Raw genomic sequence first — 24545 nt, 5'->3', positions numbered from 1 at the left:
ACAGCAGAGGGAGCAAGCCCCCATCCACATCGATGGGACCGCAGTGGAGAAGGTGAAACGCTTCAAGTTCCTCGATGTACACATCAATGACAATCTGAAATGATCCACCCAGTGTGGTGAGGAAGGCGCAACAGTGCCTCTTCAACCTCAAGAGGCTGAAGAAATTCGGCTTGACCCCTAAGACCCTCAAACTTTTTCAGAAGCACCATTGAGAGTATCCTGTCGGGCTGTATCACAGCAGGATACGGCAACTGCACTGCCCGCAACCGCAGGGATATCTCCAGAGGGTGGTGTGGTCTGCTGAACGCATCACCGGGGGCACACTGCCTGCCCTCCAGGAAACCTACAGCACCCAATGTCACAGGAAGGCCAAAAGGATTACCAAGAACATCAATCACACGAGCCACTGCCTGTTCACCCCGCTATCATCCAGAAGGCGAGGTCAGTACAGGTGTATCAAAGCAGGGAGCGAGAGACTGAAAAACAGCTTCTATCTCAAGGCCATCAGACTGTTAAAAAGCCATCACTGGCCTCCACCCATTACCCTGCCCTGAACTAAGTCACTGTCACTAGCCGGCTACCATCCGGTTACTCAACCCTGCGCCTTAGAGGCTGCTGCCCTATATACAAAGACATGGAATTACTGGTCACTTTAATAATGGAACACTGGTCACTTTAATAATGTATACATACGGTTTTACTCATTTCATATGTATATACTGTATTCTAGTCAACTATTGCTGCATATATACTATTCTATCCTACGTATTCTACAGATAAACTAAATATTCTATCCACATACTGTCCATAATGTCTATACATCACATCACATCACATTTATTTGTACTCCAAATAAATACAGTACCAGTCAAAGGTTTGGACACACCCCTACACATTCAAGGGTTTATCTTTATTTTCCTATTTTCTACATTGTAAAATAATAGTGAAGACATTAAAACTATGAAATAACACATATGGAATCATGTAGTAATATTTTAAATTCTTCAAGTAGCCACCATTTGCCTTGATGACAACTTTGCACACGCTTGGCATTCTCTCAACCAGCTTCATGAGGTAGTCACCTGAAATGTTTTTCCAACAGGAGTTCATACATATGCTGAGCACTTGTTGGCTGCTTTTCCTTCACTCTGCGGTCCAACTCATCCCAAACCATCTCAATTGGGTTGAGGTTGGGTGATTGTGGAGGCCAGGTCATCTGATGGCTCTCCTTCTCAATCAAATACACAGCCTGGAGGTGTGTTTTGGGTCATTGTCCTGTTGAAAAACAAATGATAGTCCCACTAAGCACAATCCTGATGGGATGGCTTATCGCTGCAGAATGCTGTAGTAGCCAAGCTGGTTAAGTGTGCCTTGAATTTAAAATAAATCACTGACAGTGTCACCAGCAAAGCACCCCCACACCTCCTCCTCCGTGCTTCACAGTTGGAACGACACATAAGGAGATCATCCATTCACCTATTCTGTGTCTCACAAAGACACGGCGGTTGTAAACAAAAATCTCTAATTTGGATTCATCAGACCAAGGTACAGATTTCCACCAGTCTAATGTCCACTGCTCGTGTTTCTTGGCCCAAGCAAGTCTCTTCTTATTATTGGTGTCCTTTAGTAGTGATTTCTTTGCAGCAATTTGACCATGACGGCCTGATTCACACAGTCTCCTCTGAACAGTTGATGTTGTCTGTTACTTGAAGCATTTATTTGGACTGCAATCTGAGGTGCAGTTAATTGCCGATTTCTGAGGCTGGTAACTCTAATGAATGCATCCTCTGAAGCAGAGGTAACTCTGGGTCTTCCTTTCCTGTGGCAGTCCTCATGAAAGCTAGTTACCTCATAGCGCTTGATGGTTTTTGCGACTGCACTTGAAGAAACGTTCAAAGTTTTCGAAATTTCCCACATTGACTGACCTTCATGTTTTAAAGTAATGATGGACTCTCGTTTCTCTTTGCTTATCTGAGCTTTTCTTGCCATAATATGGATAGTTGGGCTATCTTCTGTGTACCACCCTCGTATACCACCCACCCTGAAATATACCACCCACCCTGAAAAAGGCTCACCTTCATGAAGCTGGTTGAGAAAATGCCAAGGGTGTGCAAAGCCGTCATCAAGGCAAAGGGTGGCTACTTTGAAGAATCTCAAATATAAAATATATTTTGATTTGTTTAACACTTTTTTGGTTACTACATGGTTACTACTTTATGTGTTATTTCATAGTTTTGATGTCTTCACTATCATTATAAACGTAGAAAGTAGTCAAATCAAAAAAAATCCCTGCAATGGGTAGTACTTCACTGGTACTGTATATATGTTTATACATTGCTCATCCTAATATTTATACATTTCTTAATTCCATTATTTTACCTTTAGATCTGTGTGTATTGTGTATTGTTAGATATTACTGCATTGCTGGAGCTAGGAAAACAAGCATTTCGCTACACCCGCAACAACATCTGCTAAATATGTGTATGTGACCAATACAATTTTAATTGATTTTATATAGTTTAATTACAAACATACCTTCCTCTCTCCACAGAATGTTTGCCACTGAAAGGAAGACAAGAAAAGAAAGACCAAGAATGTGCATTAGTGGGAAATCGATGATTGTCCCTTTTTGAGCATTCACACACCAACTAAGATAAAACAAAATGAATGTTTTATGAAAAGTCTCTCTCCAATAGAAACCCCCAGTTTGAGAATAATTTGATACCAAACACTTGAGGGTGAAACACAGTGCAGGTGTTATATTGTAAATACACAAATAAACAAAAAACATTTTCCAACAATTGTTCTTGTTTTGTTGTTAGCCCCACTAAAAAGCCATCCTTAGAAATCTGTACCATGTACTGCAAAAGCATGTACCACGTGCTATTAAATTGACATGATATTGAATCAAATAAATGTACACCTCAGGTAATTATCCAGGTTACCTCAGGTAATTACCTCAGGTAATTATCCATGTTTTACATTTTACATATCATCAAATCTACATATATCTCAAGTGTAAATGAGTTCTAGAGGTCATTAAAGAGGATTATTTTGTGAGACTATTTTTGGCTGACTAAAACTGCCGTAATTTCTCATTAAATTCACTTGGAGACAACTAATGACATGGAATTGGAAACTACAGCTGCATAATAACCAAGCGGCTTTAATGCATGAACTGGAATACAACCCCACAAAGCCCTCAAAGCCTTTTGAGATGAGAGTGATGTGCCTCTTAAAAGGATGGGCTCATTTCGCGACGAGTACAGATGAACACCCAGAGCCTGTGTACTGAGTGCCTGTGTCTATCACAGAAAATGTGAAGATGTTGCCATTCAGGAGCAGATGCAAATAACAGACCCATTTCTTTGTCTTGACTATCCTCATTTTCCCACTGTATAAGCGCGATGACCTTCTCCTATTGTTCATCCATCCCACAACCCCCTCTGTTTCCTTTCCATCTTCCATTTTCCTGACCGTCTGCAAACCAATCTCGGGCCCCAATTCAGTTCTGATTTTAATCTCCCCCTATTCTGATGCTGCTCATTCTCTCACCCTCTCTTCTGCTGTGTGGAGAGAATAGAGAAAGGGAGAAAAGTTAAAAATAAAAAAAATAAAAAAAAGAAGCTTTGGCAGTGGCATGACAGACCTGTTAGTCAAGCCTAATCTTTCAAAAGTGCTTCGTCAAGTCCCACTCTGTTGTACTCATGCATACATTTTGTTCTCATTAAAAAGTTACACAAGAGAACTGATGTAGAGGAATGATTAACATGGGAAGAAAAGGGGAGTGTTAGGGAAACGCTGCACTGTTCCAGTTTCTGGTGATGTTCCAAATATCGTCAGATTGGTACTGCTGGGGGAAATGGAGGAAGGAGTATGGTAGTGAGATGAGATCTTGGTGCCCAAGTCTTTTCCAATAAAGCAATGATTAGATGCTATTCATCACAAGGCAGAAAGATTGTGCTCGTTCTAAAACATACGAGTGGCCCCCACATCACATTCGTCATCCATATTAGAAAACAGCTATGTGCCACTTTCAGCGGCGGCGGATTTCACTACACCGGTCCTGAATAACTGTTCCCAAATGAAGAGCGCCAGAATTTTGCAGTCGTCAGGCGGACTCGACACTCCCCACACAACAACACCTTCCCGTCAGCAAGGTTACAACACAAACTCGATTTGTTTACAAGGGCACACGGATGCGACATTTGGGCACAGTGCCTGTGGATAGGAACATCCTGGCATCACAGCCAGCAGACTTCCTGACTGCATTAACAGGTGAAGCCAGGCAGCCCCAGCTTAGCTAATTAGGCTGGCAGATGCAAATAGGAAAAGGCATCGTGACACAGTCGCCCTGGGTGTATTCCTCTCTGTTCTTCTCCCACTGTGATTCATTGGATTTATCAGCCTATGTTTGGGATTGAGTCGCCTGGCAACATTGGCACGTTGTGTCTGCTTTGTGTGTTAGTTGTTATGCAAATTGACCTGGCAGCATTGTATAATCGAGACTGAGGATATGTTTTAATTATGGCTGCCTATAAATACCTTTGTCCAAATACTGCCTGGATTTATTGACATGATGATGACACTGTTGTGGTGAGCTGAATGTTCCATGTACAGCTCAGTAGCTCAGCTCAGTATTTCATATGGATCCATTACTACACATTAACATTTCTGTTTCATGGTCTGACTGTTATGGATCGATAGAAATGTATGGAAAGATTGAAAAACATGTTTCTAAAATGCCATACAAAGAATTGAGAGAATGTGATTACCTACACTAAATATGGACATGTAATGTTTTTAAAGGGAAAGATGAATAGTCTGTTCAGACACGAAATGAAGTTTTTCCCACTAACAACTATGCTGTATCACCACCAACTTAAGTATTCATCAACCTAAATGTTTCCTGTTCCAATTCCATGAAACGCTGTAAATGGATTAATGTTCAACTAGGTTTTTTTTTGTTTTTTTTGTTGCTTCAGTTACTTTTAGCAGCTTAATCCTGAAGATTTAAGGACGCTTCATTACTGGAGGGATAACTTTAGCTGGATTGAGAAACACCCTGGTCATACTATACAGAGTAATGCTGAAATGGAATTCTTCAAAGGCACAAGACAGTTCTATAATTGGAGGTTGAAATCTCTGGAGAGAACTGACTACAGTGGGAGAAAGTATTATTTTTTAAGAAGAAAATATCCAACCGTTTAATCCTGGGTTGGAAATATCCGTGAATATTTCAAAAGTGCAAGTAATTGGTCAGCGAGAAGTTGAAACGCCCATTGAAAATCTGGTCCCGCATGGAGCTACCCATGTGATTTTACATCGTCAGGAGAAAAAGCAGGATAAATGTGTTGGATGGTTTCAAATAAGTACTTTCCAGACAGCAATATGTTAATAAGTCTCCCAGTGATGGAAACTTCCCTTTTTGAATTGTAGCCTCACTGTACATTTTGAATCATATATACAATGAGTATACAAAACATTAGGAACACCATCTTAACATTGAGTTTCACCACCTTTTGCCCTCAGAACAGCCTCAATTCGTCAGGGCATGCTCTACAAGGTGTCGAAAACATTCCACAGGGATGCTGGACCATGTTGACTCCAATGCTTCCCACAGTTGTGTGAAGTTGGCTAGATGACGTTTAGGTGGAGGACCATTCTTGATACACACGGGAAACTGAGAGTGAAAAACACAGTAGCGTTGCAGTTCTTGACACACTCAAACCGGTGCGCCTGGCACCTACTACCAAATCAAATCGAATCAAAATCAAATCAAAGTATTGGCCCCTACCATACCCCATTCAAAGGCACTTCAATATTTTGTATTTTAAAAGAAGGATTGAAGCAGGAGATGAGAAGCAGGTACAGGGAGTGAAGGTTTAATAACTGACGGACATGAAACAGAACAGGAACAGCGTCTGGACAGGAACACATAACAACAATTAATGAGGACACCGGGAACACCACAGAGGAACAGACAGATATACAGAGGTAATCAACAACGTGAAGGAGTCCAGGTGAGTCCAATGAGCGCTGCTGCGGGTAATGATGGTGACAGGTGCGTGTAAAGACGGGTAACCTGGCGCCCTCTCTGAATGGCACACATACACAATCCATGTCTCAATTGTCTCAAGATTAAACATCCTTCTTTAATATCTCTCTTCTCCTTTATCTACACTGATTGAAGAGGATTTACAAGGGATCATAGCTTTCACCTCGATTCACCGGGTCAGTCTATGTCATGGAAAGAGCAGGTGTTCTTAATGTTTTGTACACTCAGTGTATATCTCTCTATTATGTGTGGGAATACTTTGGAACAGATTTCCAAAATTACAATCTCTTGGAGCTGATTTGCTGGTGTTTTTACAGTCTTTTATGTCCAACAATTAAACAAATATTATTATACACAGTACCTGTCAAAAGTTTGGACACACTTACTCATACAAGGGTTTTTCTTTATTTTTACTATTTTCTAAATGTTTTAATGATAGTGAAGACATCAAAACGAAACGAAAAATGAAATAACACATATGGAATCAAGTAGCAATCAAAAAAGTGTTAAACAAATGAAAATATATTTGAGCCAATCAGTTATGTTGTGACAAGGTAAGGGTGGTATACAGAAGATAGCCTTATTTGGTAAAAGACCAAGTGCATATTATGGCAAGATAAGCTCAAATGAGCAAAGAGAAATGAGAGTCCATCATTACTTTAAGACAGGAAGGTCAGTCAATGTGGGAAATTTCAAAAACGTTGAACGTTTCTTCCAGTGCAGTCGCAAAAACCATCAAGCCCTATGATGAAACTGGCTCTCATGAGGACTGCCATGGGAAAGGAAGACCCAGAGTTACCTCTGCCGCAGAGGATATGTTCATTTGCTGGTGACATTGTCAGTGATTTATTTAGAATTCAAGGCACACTTCACGAGCATGGCTACCACAGCATTCTGCAGCGATACGCCATCCCATCTGGTTTGCGCTTAGTGGGACTATCATTTGTTTTTCAACAGGACACCTCCAGGCTGTGTAAGGGCTATTTGACCAATAAGGATAGTGATGGAGTGCTGCATTAGATGACCTGGCCTCCACAATCATCCGACCTCAACCAAATGGAGATGGTTTGGGATGAGTTGGACCGCACAGAGAAGGAAAAACAGCCAACAAGTGCTCAACATATGTGGAAACTCCTTCAAGACTGTTGGAAAAGCATTCCGCATGAAGCTGGTTGAGAGAATGAAAAGAGTGTGCAAAGCTGTCATCAAGGCAAAGGGTGGCTACTTTGAAGAATCTAAAATCTAAAATATATTTTGATTTGTTTAACACTTTTTGGTTACTACATGATTCCATATGTGTTAATTCATAGTTTTGATGTCTTCACTATTATTAAACAATGTAGAAAATAGTAAAAATAAAGAAAAACCCTTAAATGAGTAGGTGTACAAACTTTTGACTGGTACTGTATATCTATTTTTAAGAAAGCTTGGGCGGGCCAACTAAAATGTGGCCTGTGGGTCGCCAGTTGGGGAACCATACCTCTATACCCTACCCTACATGTTCTTAATGTTTTGTACACAGTGTATTTACGTCTGGGAGAAAAGTGACAGCCTTCACTGAGTTGTCATAATGCCACACACTGGCCTTACAATACAAGGTCTTGATGATTCATTGAAATTGGCAAGTTAGTGCTGGGCCGTAAAATAAAACTGTGGTTCTCCCATTCAAAATACCCTATAAAGCCAAAATCACCCCAAAAAATAAATGTGAGAGAGCGTCAATTTATTTACACTGCGTAGTGTAGTCTACTTAGCATAGGGAAGATCATAACAATTCCTCTAATTCCTTTTCTACAAATGACCCAAGCAATTTATCTTCTTATTTTACCAGCATTGCTCTGCGTAGACACAAGAAAAATAGACATGCTTTCTAATTTGATGCGCTATGACGCCATAGACACCGTTGGCTCTGGAGCCCATCTGTTTTCTTTCGTTCACATCTGTGCATTCTAATTCCAGTGTGTACACGCTCGTAAAAAAAAAAGCTTTCCGTTTGATTTCGGCTTAAGGCTGATTCAACTAAGGGCTCGATAATTTGTTGAATTAGGTGTGTTAGTGCTGGGCTATAACAAAAGTCTGCACTCCCTATGGGTTTCCTGGACCCAAATACTGTTGTAAACGCTTCACAATAATGCACCATACATGCATGACACAAGCTCAAGGATGCCATACAAAGGCCTTACAAATGCTTCACAATGGAGCACCTGCAGATAGACCCACAGCCAGAGAGACAGACCCACAGCCAGCCAGACAGACAGTCCCACAGCCAGCCAGACAGATCCACATCCAGACAGACAGACCCACAGCCAGACAGACAGACCCACAGCCAGACAGACAGACCCACAACCAGACCCACAGACATACATGCAGACAGACAGACAGACAGACAGACAGACAGACAGACAGACAGACAGACAGACAGACAGACAGACAGACAGACAGACAGACAGACAGACAGACAGAGTTGCTTTAGACAAGTGTTCTCAAAAGTGGCGTAACACATTCAGTGACAGACAGTCATCTCAAAGCTGGAGCCTTCATAGACACAGCCTCTCCAGGACTGTGGAATCACCTGTTACAGTGTGTGACTGTGCACCATTTGGCCGCCAAGCGCCGCACATCATGAAATTGCCTCATTTTTGACAAGCCTTGGTGACAGAAAAGCTGCCTTCCTCAGAAATGGCCGAATGAATAAAAGATAAATGGCTGCTAGCCCTAGCCCAGGGGATATGAAGGTCAGTGTCATCAAAAGCCCTGGACACACAGGGACAGACAGACAGACAGACAGACAGACAGACAGACAGACAGACAGACAGACAGACAGACAGACAGGCAGGCAGGCAGGCAGGCAGGCAGGCAGGCAGGCAGGCAGGCAGACAGACAGACAGACAGACAGACAGACAGACAGACAGACAGACAGACAGACAGACAGACAGACAGACAGACAGACAGACAGACAGACAGACAGACAGACAGACAGACAGACATGCATACACCGTAGGCCCATGTCCCTCTGTCTGTGCCTTGGCTGGTGTTAACCTAAACCAACACCAACAAAAAAACCTGCCTCACGGACATCCGACACTCCAGAAATAATTGCCGAACCATTTTGAAGTGCAGGGCAGATATTCGTGCTATTTTAGCAGCAGTTCCTGTCAGATTAATTGCGCTCCACCACGGGTGACAGTTGACTAAAGACCACTCTGAATATAGTCTGCTCATTTATTCGACGGCGATGAAGCGCACCAACGACGTCAAGAAAACAATTAACTTTAACGTGGTGACGAGAAGCAGTTTTTTGACTTTGAACGAGCTCTGGGTGAATCTGCTGAGTTGTGTTCATTTTTCGCTCAGACTATCATGTCTCTCACCTCATCTGCTGCTTACTATTACGATGACCACTTCAGCAATCTATCAACACTATGTTGAATAAGGCTTTCAAAATGTCACATTTATTTCTATAAACTAGATATCTGATGTATGGACCATTTATGTAGCCGAATGAGCCATTTGCAAGTGATAACTCACAAATTGGAAATAGTGGACAGGAGAAAATAAAATATAAGATGTGGAATGACATCACATCTAACTAAAAATGGAATGGATGATATGAGGGAGACCAAGCTCTAACAAATGCTGGTAGACTGCATTGGGGATGAGGTTGTATCGTTGTTTCATTGTTTCGTTCCCAGATGGGAGGTCATTGAGTGGCCGACATCTACTGAGGAACAGCAGACAGTTATCCAATCGGAGAGAGGGATGGTGGGAGGAGAGGGAGGCAGGAAAGAGAGAATGGGGAGATATCTAGGAATAGGTTTTCTAAGGTTAAAGTCTGCCAGCCTAGGGACACTAGTTACCCTGGTTATATGGAGGGCATTTCACACAGACCATATCACACGCGTCAGCTGATCACAAGTCTCTGTGTTGCTGTGTTTGCTTTTTTGTGCCGTTATTAGGAGAGGAGAGAATTAGCGACAACGTGGTCACAATCATTGGTTGAACTTAAAAAACTGATTTTGACATTTTGGAAAGGCCAACAATAATGACAGAGTCAATGAATGGGACTGTGTCTGATCTGAGCACGTATTTGTATCATAATTCTATGTTGTCCCTTAGGGCCACCGTACAATTTCTCCTAAAGCTGTATTCATTTCAATTAAAGAAGATTCTGAGCTGAAAATAAACTTTAGGATTCTACACAACACGACCATTAACATTGTACTAGAACAGGTACCATTGGTCTCTGTAGCCTAACCACCTGAGCACTAGATAATACAGAATGTAGCTATCTCTGTTATTTCTCTAGCATAAGTTCTATTATTACTTTGGAGGTTATAAACTATTAAGAGACTGGATGAATTATTTAGTGTTTTGAGCTGCGTGTCTCCATTATCCCCAGGAAAGGACACACAGACAGACAGAGGGACAAAGTAGACATCATGACATACGGGTCTTGCGCGCCGAGTCCTCCACAAACAGAGAGGAGATGTCCTCGTCCAACCCGGCGTCGTTTTTGGCAATGCAGCTGTATGCCCCTGTGTCCTCGAAGTGTACGTTGCTGATGTGCACCTCGCTTCCGTTAGCTGTTTGACAAAAAATAACACGAGTGCGTGTTCACACACATGCACACACACACACAGACAGACACACACGCAGGCACGTACACACATTGTCAGTAAGTGTGACACAGACAAATAAAATACCATTTGCAGTTCCTCTCTCAGCGACGCCTGGCAATTTTTATCAAAGTCACCCCTACATAACTGATTCTAATAAGATAGGAGACAGGACAGTGAGGGGTTTTAACAGAATTGGAAGAAGTCAAAATGCGAGACTTTTAAGAGTTATCCCATGCAGTGGGAGTCATTGTGTATTGAGTTGATCTAGTTGTCGCTAACGCTAGGGTGTCTGCACATCTGGGGAATGATTTAGGTGTGACACCACTGAGAACTGATTCAGGGGTTGAACACTGGACCTGTCATTCATGCAGAAGAAAGCACTAGGAAAACACATGGGGTATATCCAGTATACTAAACCAGGGTTTTGTTCAGTAGGTGGAAAAAGCTTTGAAATGGAGTGAAACAGAGAGGTAACAGCTGTCCAATAATTCAAATCCAATTTTATTTGTAACATGCGCCGAATACCTTGTAGTGAAATGCTTACTTGCAAGCCCTTAACCAACAATGCAGTTTTAAGAAAATACCCCCCCCAAAAAAAGTAAGAGATAAGAAAAATATATAATTAAAGAGCAGCAGTAAATAACAATAGCGGGGCTATGTACAGGCGGTACCGGTACAAAGTCAATGTGTCAATGTACGGGGGCACCAGTGTCGAGGTAATTGAGGTGATTATGTATATACAGGTAGGGTTATTAAAGTGGCTATGCATAGATAATAGCAGAGAGTAGCAGCAGTGTGTGTGTGTGTGTGTGGGGGGGGGTGCAAATAGTCTGGGTAGCCATTTGATTAGCTGTTCAGAAGTCTTATGACTTGGGGATAGAAGCTGTTTGGAAGCCTCCTGGACTTAGACTTGGCGCTCCGGTAACGCTTGCTGTGCAGTACCAGAGAGAACAGTCTATGACTAGGGTGGCTGGAGTCTTTGACTATTTTTAGGACCTTCCTCTGACACCGCTTGGTATGGAGGTCCTGGATGACAGGAGCTTGGCCCTGGTGATGTACTGGGCCATACGCACTACCCTCTGTAGTGCCTTGCGGTCGGAGGCCGAGCAGTTGCCATACCAGAAAGTGATGCAACCCATCAGGATGCTCTCGATGGTGCAGCTGTAAAACCTTTTGAGGATCTGGGGACCCATGCCAAATCTTTTCAATCTCCTAAGGGGGAATAGGTTTTGTCGTGCCCTCTTCACGACTGTCTTGGTGTGTTTGGACCATGTTAGTTTGTTGGTGATGTGGACGCCAAGGAACTTGAACAGGAGGGGACTGAGCACGCACCCGAGGGGCCCCTGTGTTGAGGATCAGCTTGGTGAATGTGTTGTTACCTACCATTACCACCTGGGGGCGGCCCGTCAGAAAGTCTAGGATCCAGTTGCAGAAGGAGATGTTAAGTCCCAGGGTCCTTAGCTTTGAGGGCACTATGGTGTTGAACGCTGAGCTGTAGTCAATGAATAGTATTCTCACATAGGCGTTCCTTTTGTCCAGGTGGGAAAGGGCAGTGTGGAGTGCAATAGAGATTGCATCATCTGTGGATCTGTTTGGGCGGTATGCAAATTGGAGTGGGTCTATGGTTTCTGGGATAATGGTGTTGATGTGAGCCATGACCAGCCTTTCAAAGCATTTCATGGCTACAGACTACAGTGCAGACTACATTTCATGGCTACAGTGCTACGGGTCGGTAGTCATTTAGGCAGGTTACCTTAGTGTTCTGTGGCACAGGGACTATGGTGGTCTGCGTAAAAAATGTTGGTATTTCAGACTCAGACAGGGAGAGGCTGAAAATGTCAGTGAAGACACTTGCCAGTTGGTCAGCGCATGCTCGGAGTACACGTCCTGGTAATCCGTCTGGCCCAGCGGCCTTGTGAATGTTGACTTGTTTAAAGGTCTTACTCACATCGGCTGCAGAGAGCGTGATCACACAGTCATCCAGAACAGCTGACGCTGTCATGCATGTTTCAGTGTTACTTGCCTCGAAGCAAGCATAGAAGTTATTTAGCTCATGTGGTAGGCTCATGTCACTGGGCAGCTTTCGGCTGTGCTTCCTTTTGTAGTCTGTAATAGTTTTCAAGCCCTGCCACAACCGAAGAGTGTTGGAGCCGGTGTAGTACGATTCGATCTTAGTCCTTTATTGACGCTTTGCCTGTTTGATGGTTCGTCGGAGGGCATAGCGGGATTTCTTGTAAGCTTCCAGGCTAGAGTCCCACTCCATGAAAGCGGCAGCTCTACCCTTTAGCTCAGTGTGAATGTTGCCTGTAATCCATGGCTTCTGGTTGGGGTATGTACGTACAGTCACTGTGGTGACGACGTCCTCGATGCACTTATTGATAAATCCAGTGACTGATGTGGTGTACTCCTCAATGCCATCGGAAGAATCCCGGAACATATTCCAGTCTGTGCTTGCCAAACATTAGTTTAGCATCTGCTTCATCTGACCACTTTTTTATAGACTGAGTCACTGGTGCTTCCTGCTTTAATTTTTGCTTGTAAACAGAAATCAGGAGGATAGAGTTGTGGTCAGATTTGCCAAATGGAGGGCGAGGGAGAGCTTTGTACGCGTCTCTGTGTGTGGAGTAAAGGTGGTCAAGAATTTTTTTTCCCTCTGGTTGCACATTTAACATGCTGATAGAAATGAGGTAAAACTGTTTTATGTTTTCCTGCATTAAAGTCATCGGCCACTAGGAGTGCCACCTCTGGATGAGCGTTTTTCTGTTTGCTTATGGCGGAATACAGCTCATTTAGAGCGGTTTTAGTGCCAACCTCGCTCTGTGATGGAATGTAGACAGCTACAAAAAATACAGATGGAAACTCTCTAGGTAGACAGTGTGGTCTACAGCTTATCATGAGATACTCTACCGCAGGCGAGCAAAGCTTGAGACTTCCTTAGATATTGTGCACCAGCTGTTGTTTACATAAATGGATAGGCCCCCGCCAGTGTCTTACCAGAGGCTCCTGTTCTGTCTTGCCAATAGAGTGTATAACCCGCCAGCTGTATGTTCTTAATGTCGTCGTTCAGCCGCGATTCGGTGAAACTTAAGATAATACTATTTTTAATGTCCTGTTGGTAGGATATATGTGCTTTCAGTTCGTCCCATTTATTTTCCAGCGATTGAATGTTAGCTAGCAGAATGGAAGGCAAGAGCAGATTAGGCACTCGTCGCCTGATCCTCCCAAGGCACCCTGATCTTTTGCCTCAATCTCTATTTCCTTCTCCAGCGAATCACGGGGATCAGGGCCTGGTCGGGTGTCTGCAGTTTATCCCTCGCGTCAGACTCATTGAAGAAGAACTCCTCGTACAATTTGAGGTGAATAATCCCAGTTGATGTCCAGAAGCTCTTTTCGGTCATAAACGCCGGTAGCAGCCACATTATGTACAAAACAAGTTATGAACAACGCGAAAAAACAAACAAATTAGCATGATTGGTTGATAGCCTATAAGACGGCAGCCCTACCCTCCAGCGCCATCAGGAATGTAATTACACAGATCTTCCATTTTGGTTGCACAACATTTTGCTTCAGTGTGCCCTACTGAACACTTCTCAGATGTATGCCAGCTAGATCTGATAACCCCCTTCCCCCCCAGAAACTAGATTGTACCCACCTTGCAGGGTGAGCTGCTTAGACAGCTTGGTAGCGATGTCCATGCCATTCTTCAGCCATGCCAGTTGTGGGTTGGGGATACCCTCAGCATGGCACCGGAGACTGGCCGTCACCCCTGGCTCCCGGGCCTGGCTCTCTGGGTAGACTCGGATGACGGGAGGAACTGCATTGTGGGAAGAAGGAAGAGAATAAAAGAGAGGAGATAAATGCAGGCCCACATACTCCATTGAAATTGTAAGGGCTTTTGAGGATCGAGGCAGCCTTATTGGATGAGAAGTTTTCTTTTAGAGTGTCTGCCAAGTCCATTTAACTTCTCACTCTGCATTAACATACTATCAATAGGATCAAGTGCATTTCCAGCATACACTGAATGCCGTTAAAAACATTGGTGTGCTCAGCGAGAACCGCGCAAACCAAACTAATCTAGATCAATAAAAGAGACCTCGGTGGGGCTGGCCATTGATTCTGTGCAACATTTTGTCAGGCAAGGTTCATCACTTGTTAACACAGCCACAAAGTCATAAACACTGCCAATTTCTACAATATATCTACTGATTTTAAATCTAACCCTAACCCTAACCCTACACCTAACCATAACCTTAATCACACTGCTAACCTTATGCCTTATCGTAACCTTTTTACAATTTAGCCCCTTTGTGGTTGTGTTATCTAGTCAAAACCTCAGGCAAGGGGATGTAAATGAAGGAGCTGAAAGAAGTAACAGATTTCTATAACACTTGTTTGGTAAAACTGTGTTTGACAGAAATGCCAGTAATACCATTAAAAATAGACTTCCAAAAGAGCAGTAACACCAAGGCTGCAGACTAGAGTGCTACCCTGGCAGGCTGTCATTGGAAATTGAAGAGGAGGGCCACTGGATGCAGAGAATACTTCCTGTTGGCTTGATTGGGGAGAGGAAGTCTTTGGCCAGACAGGTGAGTGTGAGACTACAGGGTGGTTTGGTTCCATGGCCATCTGCTTTCCAGTAGCATTCTGGTTCCTAGAACCTGGTGCCAACAACCTGCCTCAGCCTCAAGGAATGCCATCCAGGAATGCCACCCAGAACACCAACCGTAACGAGCCATGGAAAGGTGTTAGGTAAAGGTAGGCAGCTGACAGAGCTAACTAACATTGAGTTTAAAATATTGTTTGACTTTATATATCAAGCATCATAAAACGTTACTTTTGTAGGTGTATGCTATGCAAGCGAGTATGCCATTTGTTCAAGTATCAGAGGTGATTCGAAATTGTATTGAACTGGGACCTCGGTTCAATTCCCACCAGTTACACTGATAGCAAGTAATTAGGAGACCATTTTGGAGGTCATGCTGTCTTTAGACAGGGAAGGCCTTTAAACTGCACTGTTCCACTCCCAATGGATATTCTACAGTCAGCATGCCTTGTTTAAAACTTCTTATGGCTGCAATCCCGTTAACGGGATGATATGACAACAGCCAGTGAAAGTGCAGGGCGCAAAATTCAAACAACATACACTCAAACATACATGTATCTTATACCATTTTAAAGGTAATCTTGTTGTTAATCCCACCAAAGTGTCCGATTTCAAATAGGCTTTACAGCGAAAGCACCACAAACGATTATGTTAGGTCACCGCAAAATCACAGAAAAACACAGCTATTTTTCCAGCCAAAGACAGGAGTCACAAAAAGCAGAAATAGAGATAAAATTAATCACTAACCTTTGATGATCTTCATCAGATGACACTCATAGGACGTCATGTTACACAATACATATATGTTTTGTTCGATTAAGTTCATATTTATATCCAAAAACCTCAGTTTACATCGGCGCCATGTTCAGAAATGCCTCCAAAATATCCGGAGAAATTGCAGAGAGCCACGTCAAATAACATAAATACTCATCATAAACTTTGATGAAAGATACATGTTTTACATAGAATTAATTAAAGATACACTTGTTCTTAATTCAACCGCTGTGTCAGATTTCAAAAATCTTTACGACAAAAGCACAATATTCAATAATCTGAGAACAGCGTTCAGCCACAAAAGTAAGCCATACAGTTACCCGCCAAATTGTGCAGTCAACAAAACTCATAAAAAACATTATAAATCTTCACTTACCTTTGCTGATCTTCGTCGGGAATGCACTCCCAGGACTCCCACTTCCACAAGAAATGTTTGTTTTGTTCGGTAATGTCCATCATTTATGTCCAAGTAGCAACTTTTGTTAGCGCGTTTAGTACACATATCCAAACGCTCGTGCAGGTCCAGGCGAACGTCGGACGAAAACTTCAAAAAGTTATATTACAGGTCGAATAAACTTGTCAAACTAAGTATAGAATCAATCTTTAGGATGTTGTTATCATAAATATTCAATAACGTTCCAACCGGAGAATTCCTTTGTGTCTATAGAAGTAATGGAACGCAAGTCGATATCATGTGGAATGCGCGTGACCAGGACCTGGCTCTCTGCCAGACCACTGACTCAAACAGCTCCCATCCGGCTCAACATCACAGTAGAAGCTTCATTCAACATTCTACAGACTGTTGACATCTAGTGGAAGCCGTAGGAAGTGCAAACAGATCCATATCCTACAGTGTTTTCAATAGGCGATGAGTTGAAAATCGACCAACCTCAGATTTCTCACTTCCTGGTTGGATTTCTTCTCAGGTTTTTGCCTGCCATATGAGTTCTGTTATACTCACAGACATAATTCAAACAGTTTTAGAAACGTCAGAGTGTTTTATATCCAATACTACTAATAATACGCATATATTAGCAACTATGACTGAGGAGCAGGCCATTTACTCTGGGCACCTCTGTGCACCTTTCATCCAAGCTACTCAATACTGCCCCTGCAGCCATAAGAAGATAAGAGGCCCTAAGGTCTTATTAAAACATACATGTATTTCTCCAATAATTTCTTCTTTTTCATGAAAGTAAAACATTTCACAAATATTCCTCTTTGGTGCTCCTCCCCCTCCCAAAAATCTTTCTGCTGTGCATGCATTTGTAAACACACTTTTTGCTCCTGTTCGAATCACCATTTCCTTTAGCCCCAGACAGGCACAAATTGGAAGGAAATATAGTCAGTGAGATTTTTCCACTCAAATCTAGATTCCGACAGGATTGGAGCCTGATGTCTGCCTAGGAGAGACAAGAGACATAGTTATAGGACGATGGGACACAGCACCATCATAAAACTCCCCAGCTGTCAATCACACAGCAAGCCTCCCCTCTGCACTGGTTGGTTGCAAAGGAAGTGTTTGTGCCACACACACACATATGCACACACACATTCACGCATCACAAACAGACACACAAACACACCTCTCCCACAAACACACACACAGCCCTTCAGGGGGACAGCCTCGCCTTCATGCTCGAGGATGGTTTCAGATTGACTCTTAGCCCCCTTGAGACCTCTGTCCTCTCTATGTGTTGCATCTCAAGTATCACCACCAAGGCAAGCCCCATTGTAAGTGCCCACAAAGTTTTCTGACCACCCACCATGGAGAAAGCTTTTTCCTTGGCCCAGACTCATCTCTGAGAAGTGATTACTCTTTCAGCAGGCCTGTTCTCACAGCTAGCTCTATGCCACACATAGAGGGTTCCAAACACCAGAGAGCGGGAACCAGACACGGATGCCCCACAGCCCTAGAGACAATGGTGACCACGAATGTGAAAGACGACTTTATGAAATGGAGGGATTCTTTGTGAATACGTATACAAGTTAGACCATGAACATCCCGGGCACAAGTAATGTTCATGTGGCTTATTTCACTAATTGGCACCGCAATTCCTCAGTGCTGCTTTATTAACTTGTCTGTAAATCATGTGATACTAGTCAATGGAATAATATGTAGAAAGCTAGTAGAGGGAAGATTTTGTTGAGTAATCTGGCTGAAAGCAGTTGTTTTGCATTACTGTTATGGATCATAAGCATTCGACCATAATAAATGCATTGCTTACAGCTAAAGTTTTCACATGTTATATTCTTCCTCCCTTTTATATATTATAATGCATTTCTATATAATATAAAGCAGTGGTTATCAAAGTACGTATTAACAGTTAAAGGGGGATGTTGTGACGCATAATTGAGTGAAAGCCCATCAGTGAACACCGATGGCTGTTCACACAAAAAACGGACTTTCCCCCCATCCATTTCCGAAATCAATTGCCAGGCAGCATTTCCCTGGGCCAGGCAAAAAAATATTTGACCAATTAAAGTGAGACATTACCATTAACTATACTGTGAGTGATACAGTTGAAGTCGGAAGTTTACATACACCTTAGCCAAATACAAACTCAAATACAAACTTTAAACTCAGTTTTTCACAATTCCTGACATTAAATCCTCGTAAAATGTCCATGTCTTAGGTCAGTTAGGATCATCACTTCATTTAGGAATGTGAAATGTCAGAATAATAGCAGAGAGAATGATTTATTTCAGATTTTCTTTCTTTCATCACATTCCCAGTGGGTCAGAAGTTTACATACACTCAATTAGTATTTGGTAGCATTGCCGTTAAATTGTTTAACTTGTAGGCCTTGTAGGCCTCCTTGATGGCACACGCTTTTTCAGTTCTGCCCACAAATTTTCTATAAGATTGAGGTCAAGGCTTACTGATGGCCACTCCAATACCTTGACTTTGTTGTCCTTAACCCATTTTGCCACCACTTTGGAAGTGTGCTTGGGGTCATTGTCCATTTGGAAGACCCATTTGCGACCAAGCTTTGACTTCCTGACTGATGTCTTGAGATGGTGCTTCAATATATCCACATAATTGTCCTACCTCATGAAGCCATCTATTTTGTGAAGTGCACCAGTCCCTCCTGCAGCAAAGCAACCCCACAACATGATGCTGCCACCCCCGTGCTTCATCAGAACAGAGGACATTTCCCCAAAAAGTATGATCTTTGTCCCCATGTGCAGTTGCAAACCATAGTCTGGCTTTTTTATGACGGTTTTGGAGCAGTGGCTTCTTCCTTGCTGAGTGGCCTTTCAGGTTATATCGATATAGGACTCGTTTTTAATGTGGATATAGATACTTTTGTACCTGTTTCCTCCAGCATCTTCACAAGGTCCTTTGCTGTTGTTCTGGGATTGATTTGCACTTTTCGCACCAAAGTGCGTTCATCTCTAGGAGACGGAATACATCTTCTTCCTGAGCGGTATGGCTGATTTCTTTTGATTTTTCCATGGTGTCAAGCAAAGAGGCACTGAGTTTGAAGGTTTGCCTTGAAAAACATCCACAGATACACCTCAAATTGACTCAAATTATGTCAATTAGCCTATCAGAAGCTTCTAAAGCTATGATAGCACAACAGTAAACAAAGAGAGTGTAGCATATTTCAACCCTGCAGGCGCAACACAAAACGCAGAAATAAAATATAAATCATGCCTTACCTTTGACGAATTTCTTTTGTTGGCACTCCAATATGTCCCATAAACATCACAAATGGTCCTTTTGTTCGATTAATTCCGTCCATATATGTCCAAAATGTCAATTTATTTGGCGATCCAGAAAAAAACAGCTTCCAATTTGCGCAACGTCACTACAAAATACCTCATAAATTACCTCTAAACTTTGCCAAAACATTTCAAACGACTTTTGTAATACAACTTAAGGTATTTGTAAACGTTAATAATGGATCAAATTGAAGACGGGTCTATCTGTTTTCAATACAGGATGACAACAAACTAACGATACTTTTCTTGTCTTGCGCAACTCTCAAACAGTACACATAACTTTACACTGATTCCAGATGGCCGTTCTTCTTCATTGCACAAAGGAATAACCTCAACCTATTTCCAAAGACTGGTGACATCCAGTGGAAGCGGTAGGAACTGCAAACAGGTTGATTAGAAATCTAGTTTCCCAATGAAATCTTATTGAACAGACGGTGACCTCAAAAAAATACAAATCTGAATGGTTAGTCCTTGGGGTTTTGCCTGCTACATAAGTTCTGTGATACTCACAGACATGATTCAAACAGTTTTAGAAACTTCAGAGTGTTTTTTATCCAACTCTAATATGCATATCTTATATTCTGGGGATGAGTAGAAGGAAGTTGAAATTGGGCACGCTATTTATCCAAAAGTGAAAATGCTGCCCCCTATCCTAGAGAAGTTAACAAGAAATTTGTGGAGTGGTTGAAAAACGAGTTTAATGACTCCAACCTAAGTGTATGTAAACTTCCGACTTCAACCGTATGTGCTTTAAAGTCATCGTTAATGGAAACTGTCTCTTTGCAACTGAAGGTCGAACGATTGTCGTTGTGTCACAAATTCGCCGGAGGTGAGTGTTTTTAGACAGCAGCAAACGTCATATTTTTCTGCATGCCTAAACTCATGTCTCTAATATGAAAATGGCATCGACAAGACATGGTTTCCTTTCCAATTAGAAAGAAACTCAAATCAAAACTACAGTAGCACTTGACAGAGTTTCCACACAACTAAGGTGTATTTGATTTTCTAAATCTGACTGATTGATAATCCTGAAAGATAGGAAAGAGGTTTGATCACTCTGACAGATTTATCCATCAAAACAACACTCTCAACAATCTAATGTTGCATTCCCATTTCCAAAAAACCCTTGACAGCTCTGTAAGCATTTAATTTCAGCTCGCCTGTCTCTATACCGACGGTGGCCTGTCAGAGTAGCCGGGTGCACCCTCAGATGGGATTTAGCAGCATTTGGCAGCGAAAATACTTCGGGTTTGACTCAGTAGCGACAGGAAGTGTCAGAGTGACCATTCTGTTCCCGCAGAGCGGCAGTGGCTGCTTACCGTTCACCTGGAGCATGTGCGTCTGCGAGAGCTGCTCGTACCCGTCGGCATGGCAGCTGTAGTTCCCCATATGGGTGGTGGTCACCTTGGTGACATACAATGAGCCATCATCTCCGAAATCCTGCAGGAGAAGAAAGAGGAATGCCAAAATGACTATGTAAGACAAACACTCATGGGTTCAAAATGTAATTAACACCATAATGAATAATTGTGCGTGCTCGGATCTGAAAATGAAAATGTTTTGTGAATGTGCGCAATGTACTTAGGCAATACGGATGTGGGGGTTGCAGCAGAGAATATTGATGTGTTATTGGAACTTTTGTAAAGCAGTAAAATAACTTGGACAAGGAGATCAATAAAGGCACACCGTGACACACATTTCTAGCCGTTTCAGTCAAAGACAAGCATTTGTTCGCTTGTCAAGAATTATCTTCCAATTATTGTTTTTTGTATGCATGGTACCATAGAGCAAAACAAATCAATCCTGGGTCCTTAATGACACTTTAACATTTATATGTATTATCTTATTTGAAAAAAATACATTTTTAACTAGGAAACAACTATAATCAGTCTTTGGTTTAGTGCTGAAATTCAGGTTAAAGCAAGTCTGTCAGTAATTACATTGAAGTGCCATTTTGAGTAATCACTGAAATGAGCAAGATGAGAGAATGTTCCATTTTGTGAACAGGCATGCACCACAAAAACAGTTTCACTATGTTCTCCAGTATAAAAGCACAGGCAACTTTATCTGTGAGGTTACCAAGGTCACGAGGAGCAACTGAAACCAATTTAATGAATGTTGTGTCATGATTGCAGCCGTTACACTGAAAGAATCCCCAAAGTTAATGAATCCATACACTGTGTTCAAGTAGTGCAACCATCTAGAAATAACTAAAATGTACTTCCTCATTAGACGCCTACTAACGTTCACACTTTCCAAGGTAATTTGCTATTTCTCCTGGGAGTATTTCTTCATTCAGTTCGTTGATTAACATCTATTCATTCTAATTTGATCAGGAAGCTTTCGCAACTGAAAACCCAGACAGACCTGAAGAAAGATAGCAAATCTTTTAAGTGTTTCTTGTCATAATCCAATTATAATTCCAATCACGTCTGATGGCATTGTTCAGGTCTCAGAGTCAGTACATGTCATTGCTTACATACACCTGCTAGACTGCTGTAAAGCATGGGCATGGGCCACCATGTTTGTCAGGTACAACCTCTATGATCAGATAAACAGTGTTCAGGGGTGGGATACTGGGGCTCAGGCTGTACCGGATCATCAGACCTTCGCTGTGTGAGGGGAATTGATGGCGCGTTTTGGCCCCTCGGCGATGAGCATATTGTGTCACCCTTTTAAATGAAAAATGAATGAGGGGAGAAATGAAACTCGGAGGGGTGGAACGAGAAGCACTGGAGGCGATCAAGTCCCCCACTCCTCTACCCCTCGTTCCCACTCCACCACCCCTCCTTCCCTCTCCACTCCTCCACCACCAATGCTTTCCCCTCCACTCCTCTACCACCTCCCCTTCCTTCTCCTCCACCCTCCTCCCCCCTCCACTCCTCCTACCCCCTCCACTCCTCCACCACTTCTCCTTCCCCCTCCTCCACCCGTCCTTCACCCTCCACTCCACCTACCCCCTCCACTCCTCCTTCACCCCTCCTTCCCCCTCCTCCTTCACCCCTCCTTCCCCCTCCTCTCTTCATCCACTCTTCTTTCCCCCTCCACCACCCCTCCTTCCCTCTCAAGTCCTCCTCCACTTCTTCTTCCCCCCTCCCCCCCTCTCTTCCACCCCTCGTTCCCCCTCCTCCACCTATTATTCCCCCTCCTCCACCCCTCTCCTCACCCCTCTTTCACCCCTCCACTCCTCCACCACCCCTCTACTCCTCCTTCACCACTCCACTTCTCCTCCACCCCTCCTTCCTCCTCCTCCACCCCTCCTCCAGACCACCCCTCCTCAAGGTCTGGTGTATCCGCCACAGAGTGATGTCAGAATTCATTAGCTTTGTGGCCTTTTTATTGTGGATGACATAGTAGACAATTCTGTGGTGATGTCAGTTCTGATAAAAACCTACCTGTGTCGGAATCTGCTGGGGGGAAAGAACACAATCAAAATATTTGGATGTTAGTTGAAATGCAACATCGAAAACAGGCAAAAGCACATATCATTCCTCCATGTAACACTATACATCGTACAGCTTAATTGATTCATAATTTTTTGGTATCAGTTTATGGATATTCATTATTTACAGAGGACAGATATACAACATATACATCAGGATAAGGCCTAGATTCAATCAGATCAAGCCTTAACAGGCGATAGCTGACACCCGCAGAGCGGATGTTTTGGTGGTGTCGGAGGTGGAACTGCGTTGGAGCCATCAAATCGGTGAGCAGCTGTTCTTGCGATCATTGTTACTAAGATGCAGCCGCCCCACTCAGAACGAGAAAGTGTAGGCTATATAGAAATAATGACACTCAAATAAAAAATTATTCAACTAAATAATTAGGATTTCTATCAGCCTAATCGAGGTGCATATTACATCTCACACTCCAGTGTTCAACTTGTAAACAAGGCTGCATGGGATTGACTCTGTGGTAATGTCGCCAATAGCAATATCCACTTCAGGTATAATTCCGGGAGCCACTTGTGGATTGGACAGCTCTAACGCAGTTCCACCTCAGACACCATCAAAACGACCTCTATGCGGATGTTGGCTAAAGCAGATCTGATTGAATAGAGCCCTAAAATGCTAGCTGCTATACCCCACTCAGTACACTAGGCCCCTGCACACTGTGAGATAAAACGCAATACCCATAAACACTTGGTCAGTGTACATACTGTACATACATACAGTACCAGTCAAAAGTTAGGACACATCTACCTAGGGTTTTTCTTTATTTTTGATATTTTCTACATTGTAGAATAATTGTGAAGACATCAAAACTATGAAATAACACATATGGAATCATGTAGAAACCAAAAAAAGTGATAAACAAATCAAAATATATTTTAAATTTGAGATTCTTCAAAGTAGCCACCTTTTGCCTTGATGACAGCTTTGCACACTCTTGGGATTCTCTCAACCACCTTCATGAGGTAGTCACCTGGAATGCTTTTCCAACAGTCTTGAAGGAGTTCCCACATATGCTGAGCACTTGTTGGCTGCTTTCCCTTCATTCTGCGGTCCAACTCATCCCAAACCATCTCAAGGAAAACCTGCTTCAACCTGCTTCAGTCAAAAACTGCACAATCCAGGTGTGTAAAACTCTTAGAGACTTGAGACTCATGCTGTAATTGCTCCCAAAGGTGTTTCTAACATGTATTGACTCAGGGAGCTGAATACCTATTCAATGACAATAATTTAGTCATTTAAGTTCTATTCATCTTTTTAAAAATTCTAAATTTTTCTTCCACTTTGACCTTAGAGTATTTTGTGTA

At 42.6% G+C, this 24545-nt stretch overlaps 1 protein-coding gene across 1 annotated transcript in view; it reads right to left on the bottom strand.

Moving 5' to 3' along the window:
• Positions 1-24545, bottom strand: part of LOC120048025 (follistatin-related protein 5-like) — a 244119-nt gene that overhangs the window by 51980 nt on the left and 167594 nt on the right. The window contains exons 8-11 of the mRNA XM_038993697.1: positions 21103-21223; positions 14330-14491; positions 10507-10641; positions 2536-2562 (exon numbers count right to left, since the gene is read on the bottom strand). Of these exons, the coding sequence (XP_038849625.1) occupies positions 2536-2562; positions 10507-10641; positions 14330-14491; positions 21103-21223 (445 nt within the window). The remainder of the gene's footprint in view (positions 1-2535; positions 2563-10506; positions 10642-14329; positions 14492-21102; positions 21224-24545) is intronic.

The sequence above is a fragment of the Salvelinus namaycush genome, chromosome 5 (assembly GCF_016432855.1).
Source record: "Salvelinus namaycush isolate Seneca chromosome 5, SaNama_1.0, whole genome shotgun sequence".
Classification (NCBI taxonomy): Eukaryota; Metazoa; Chordata; class Actinopteri; order Salmoniformes; family Salmonidae; genus Salvelinus; species Salvelinus namaycush.
The sequence above is the reverse complement of the archived record's forward strand: the minus strand, read 5'-3'. Positions and strand labels throughout refer to the sequence as shown.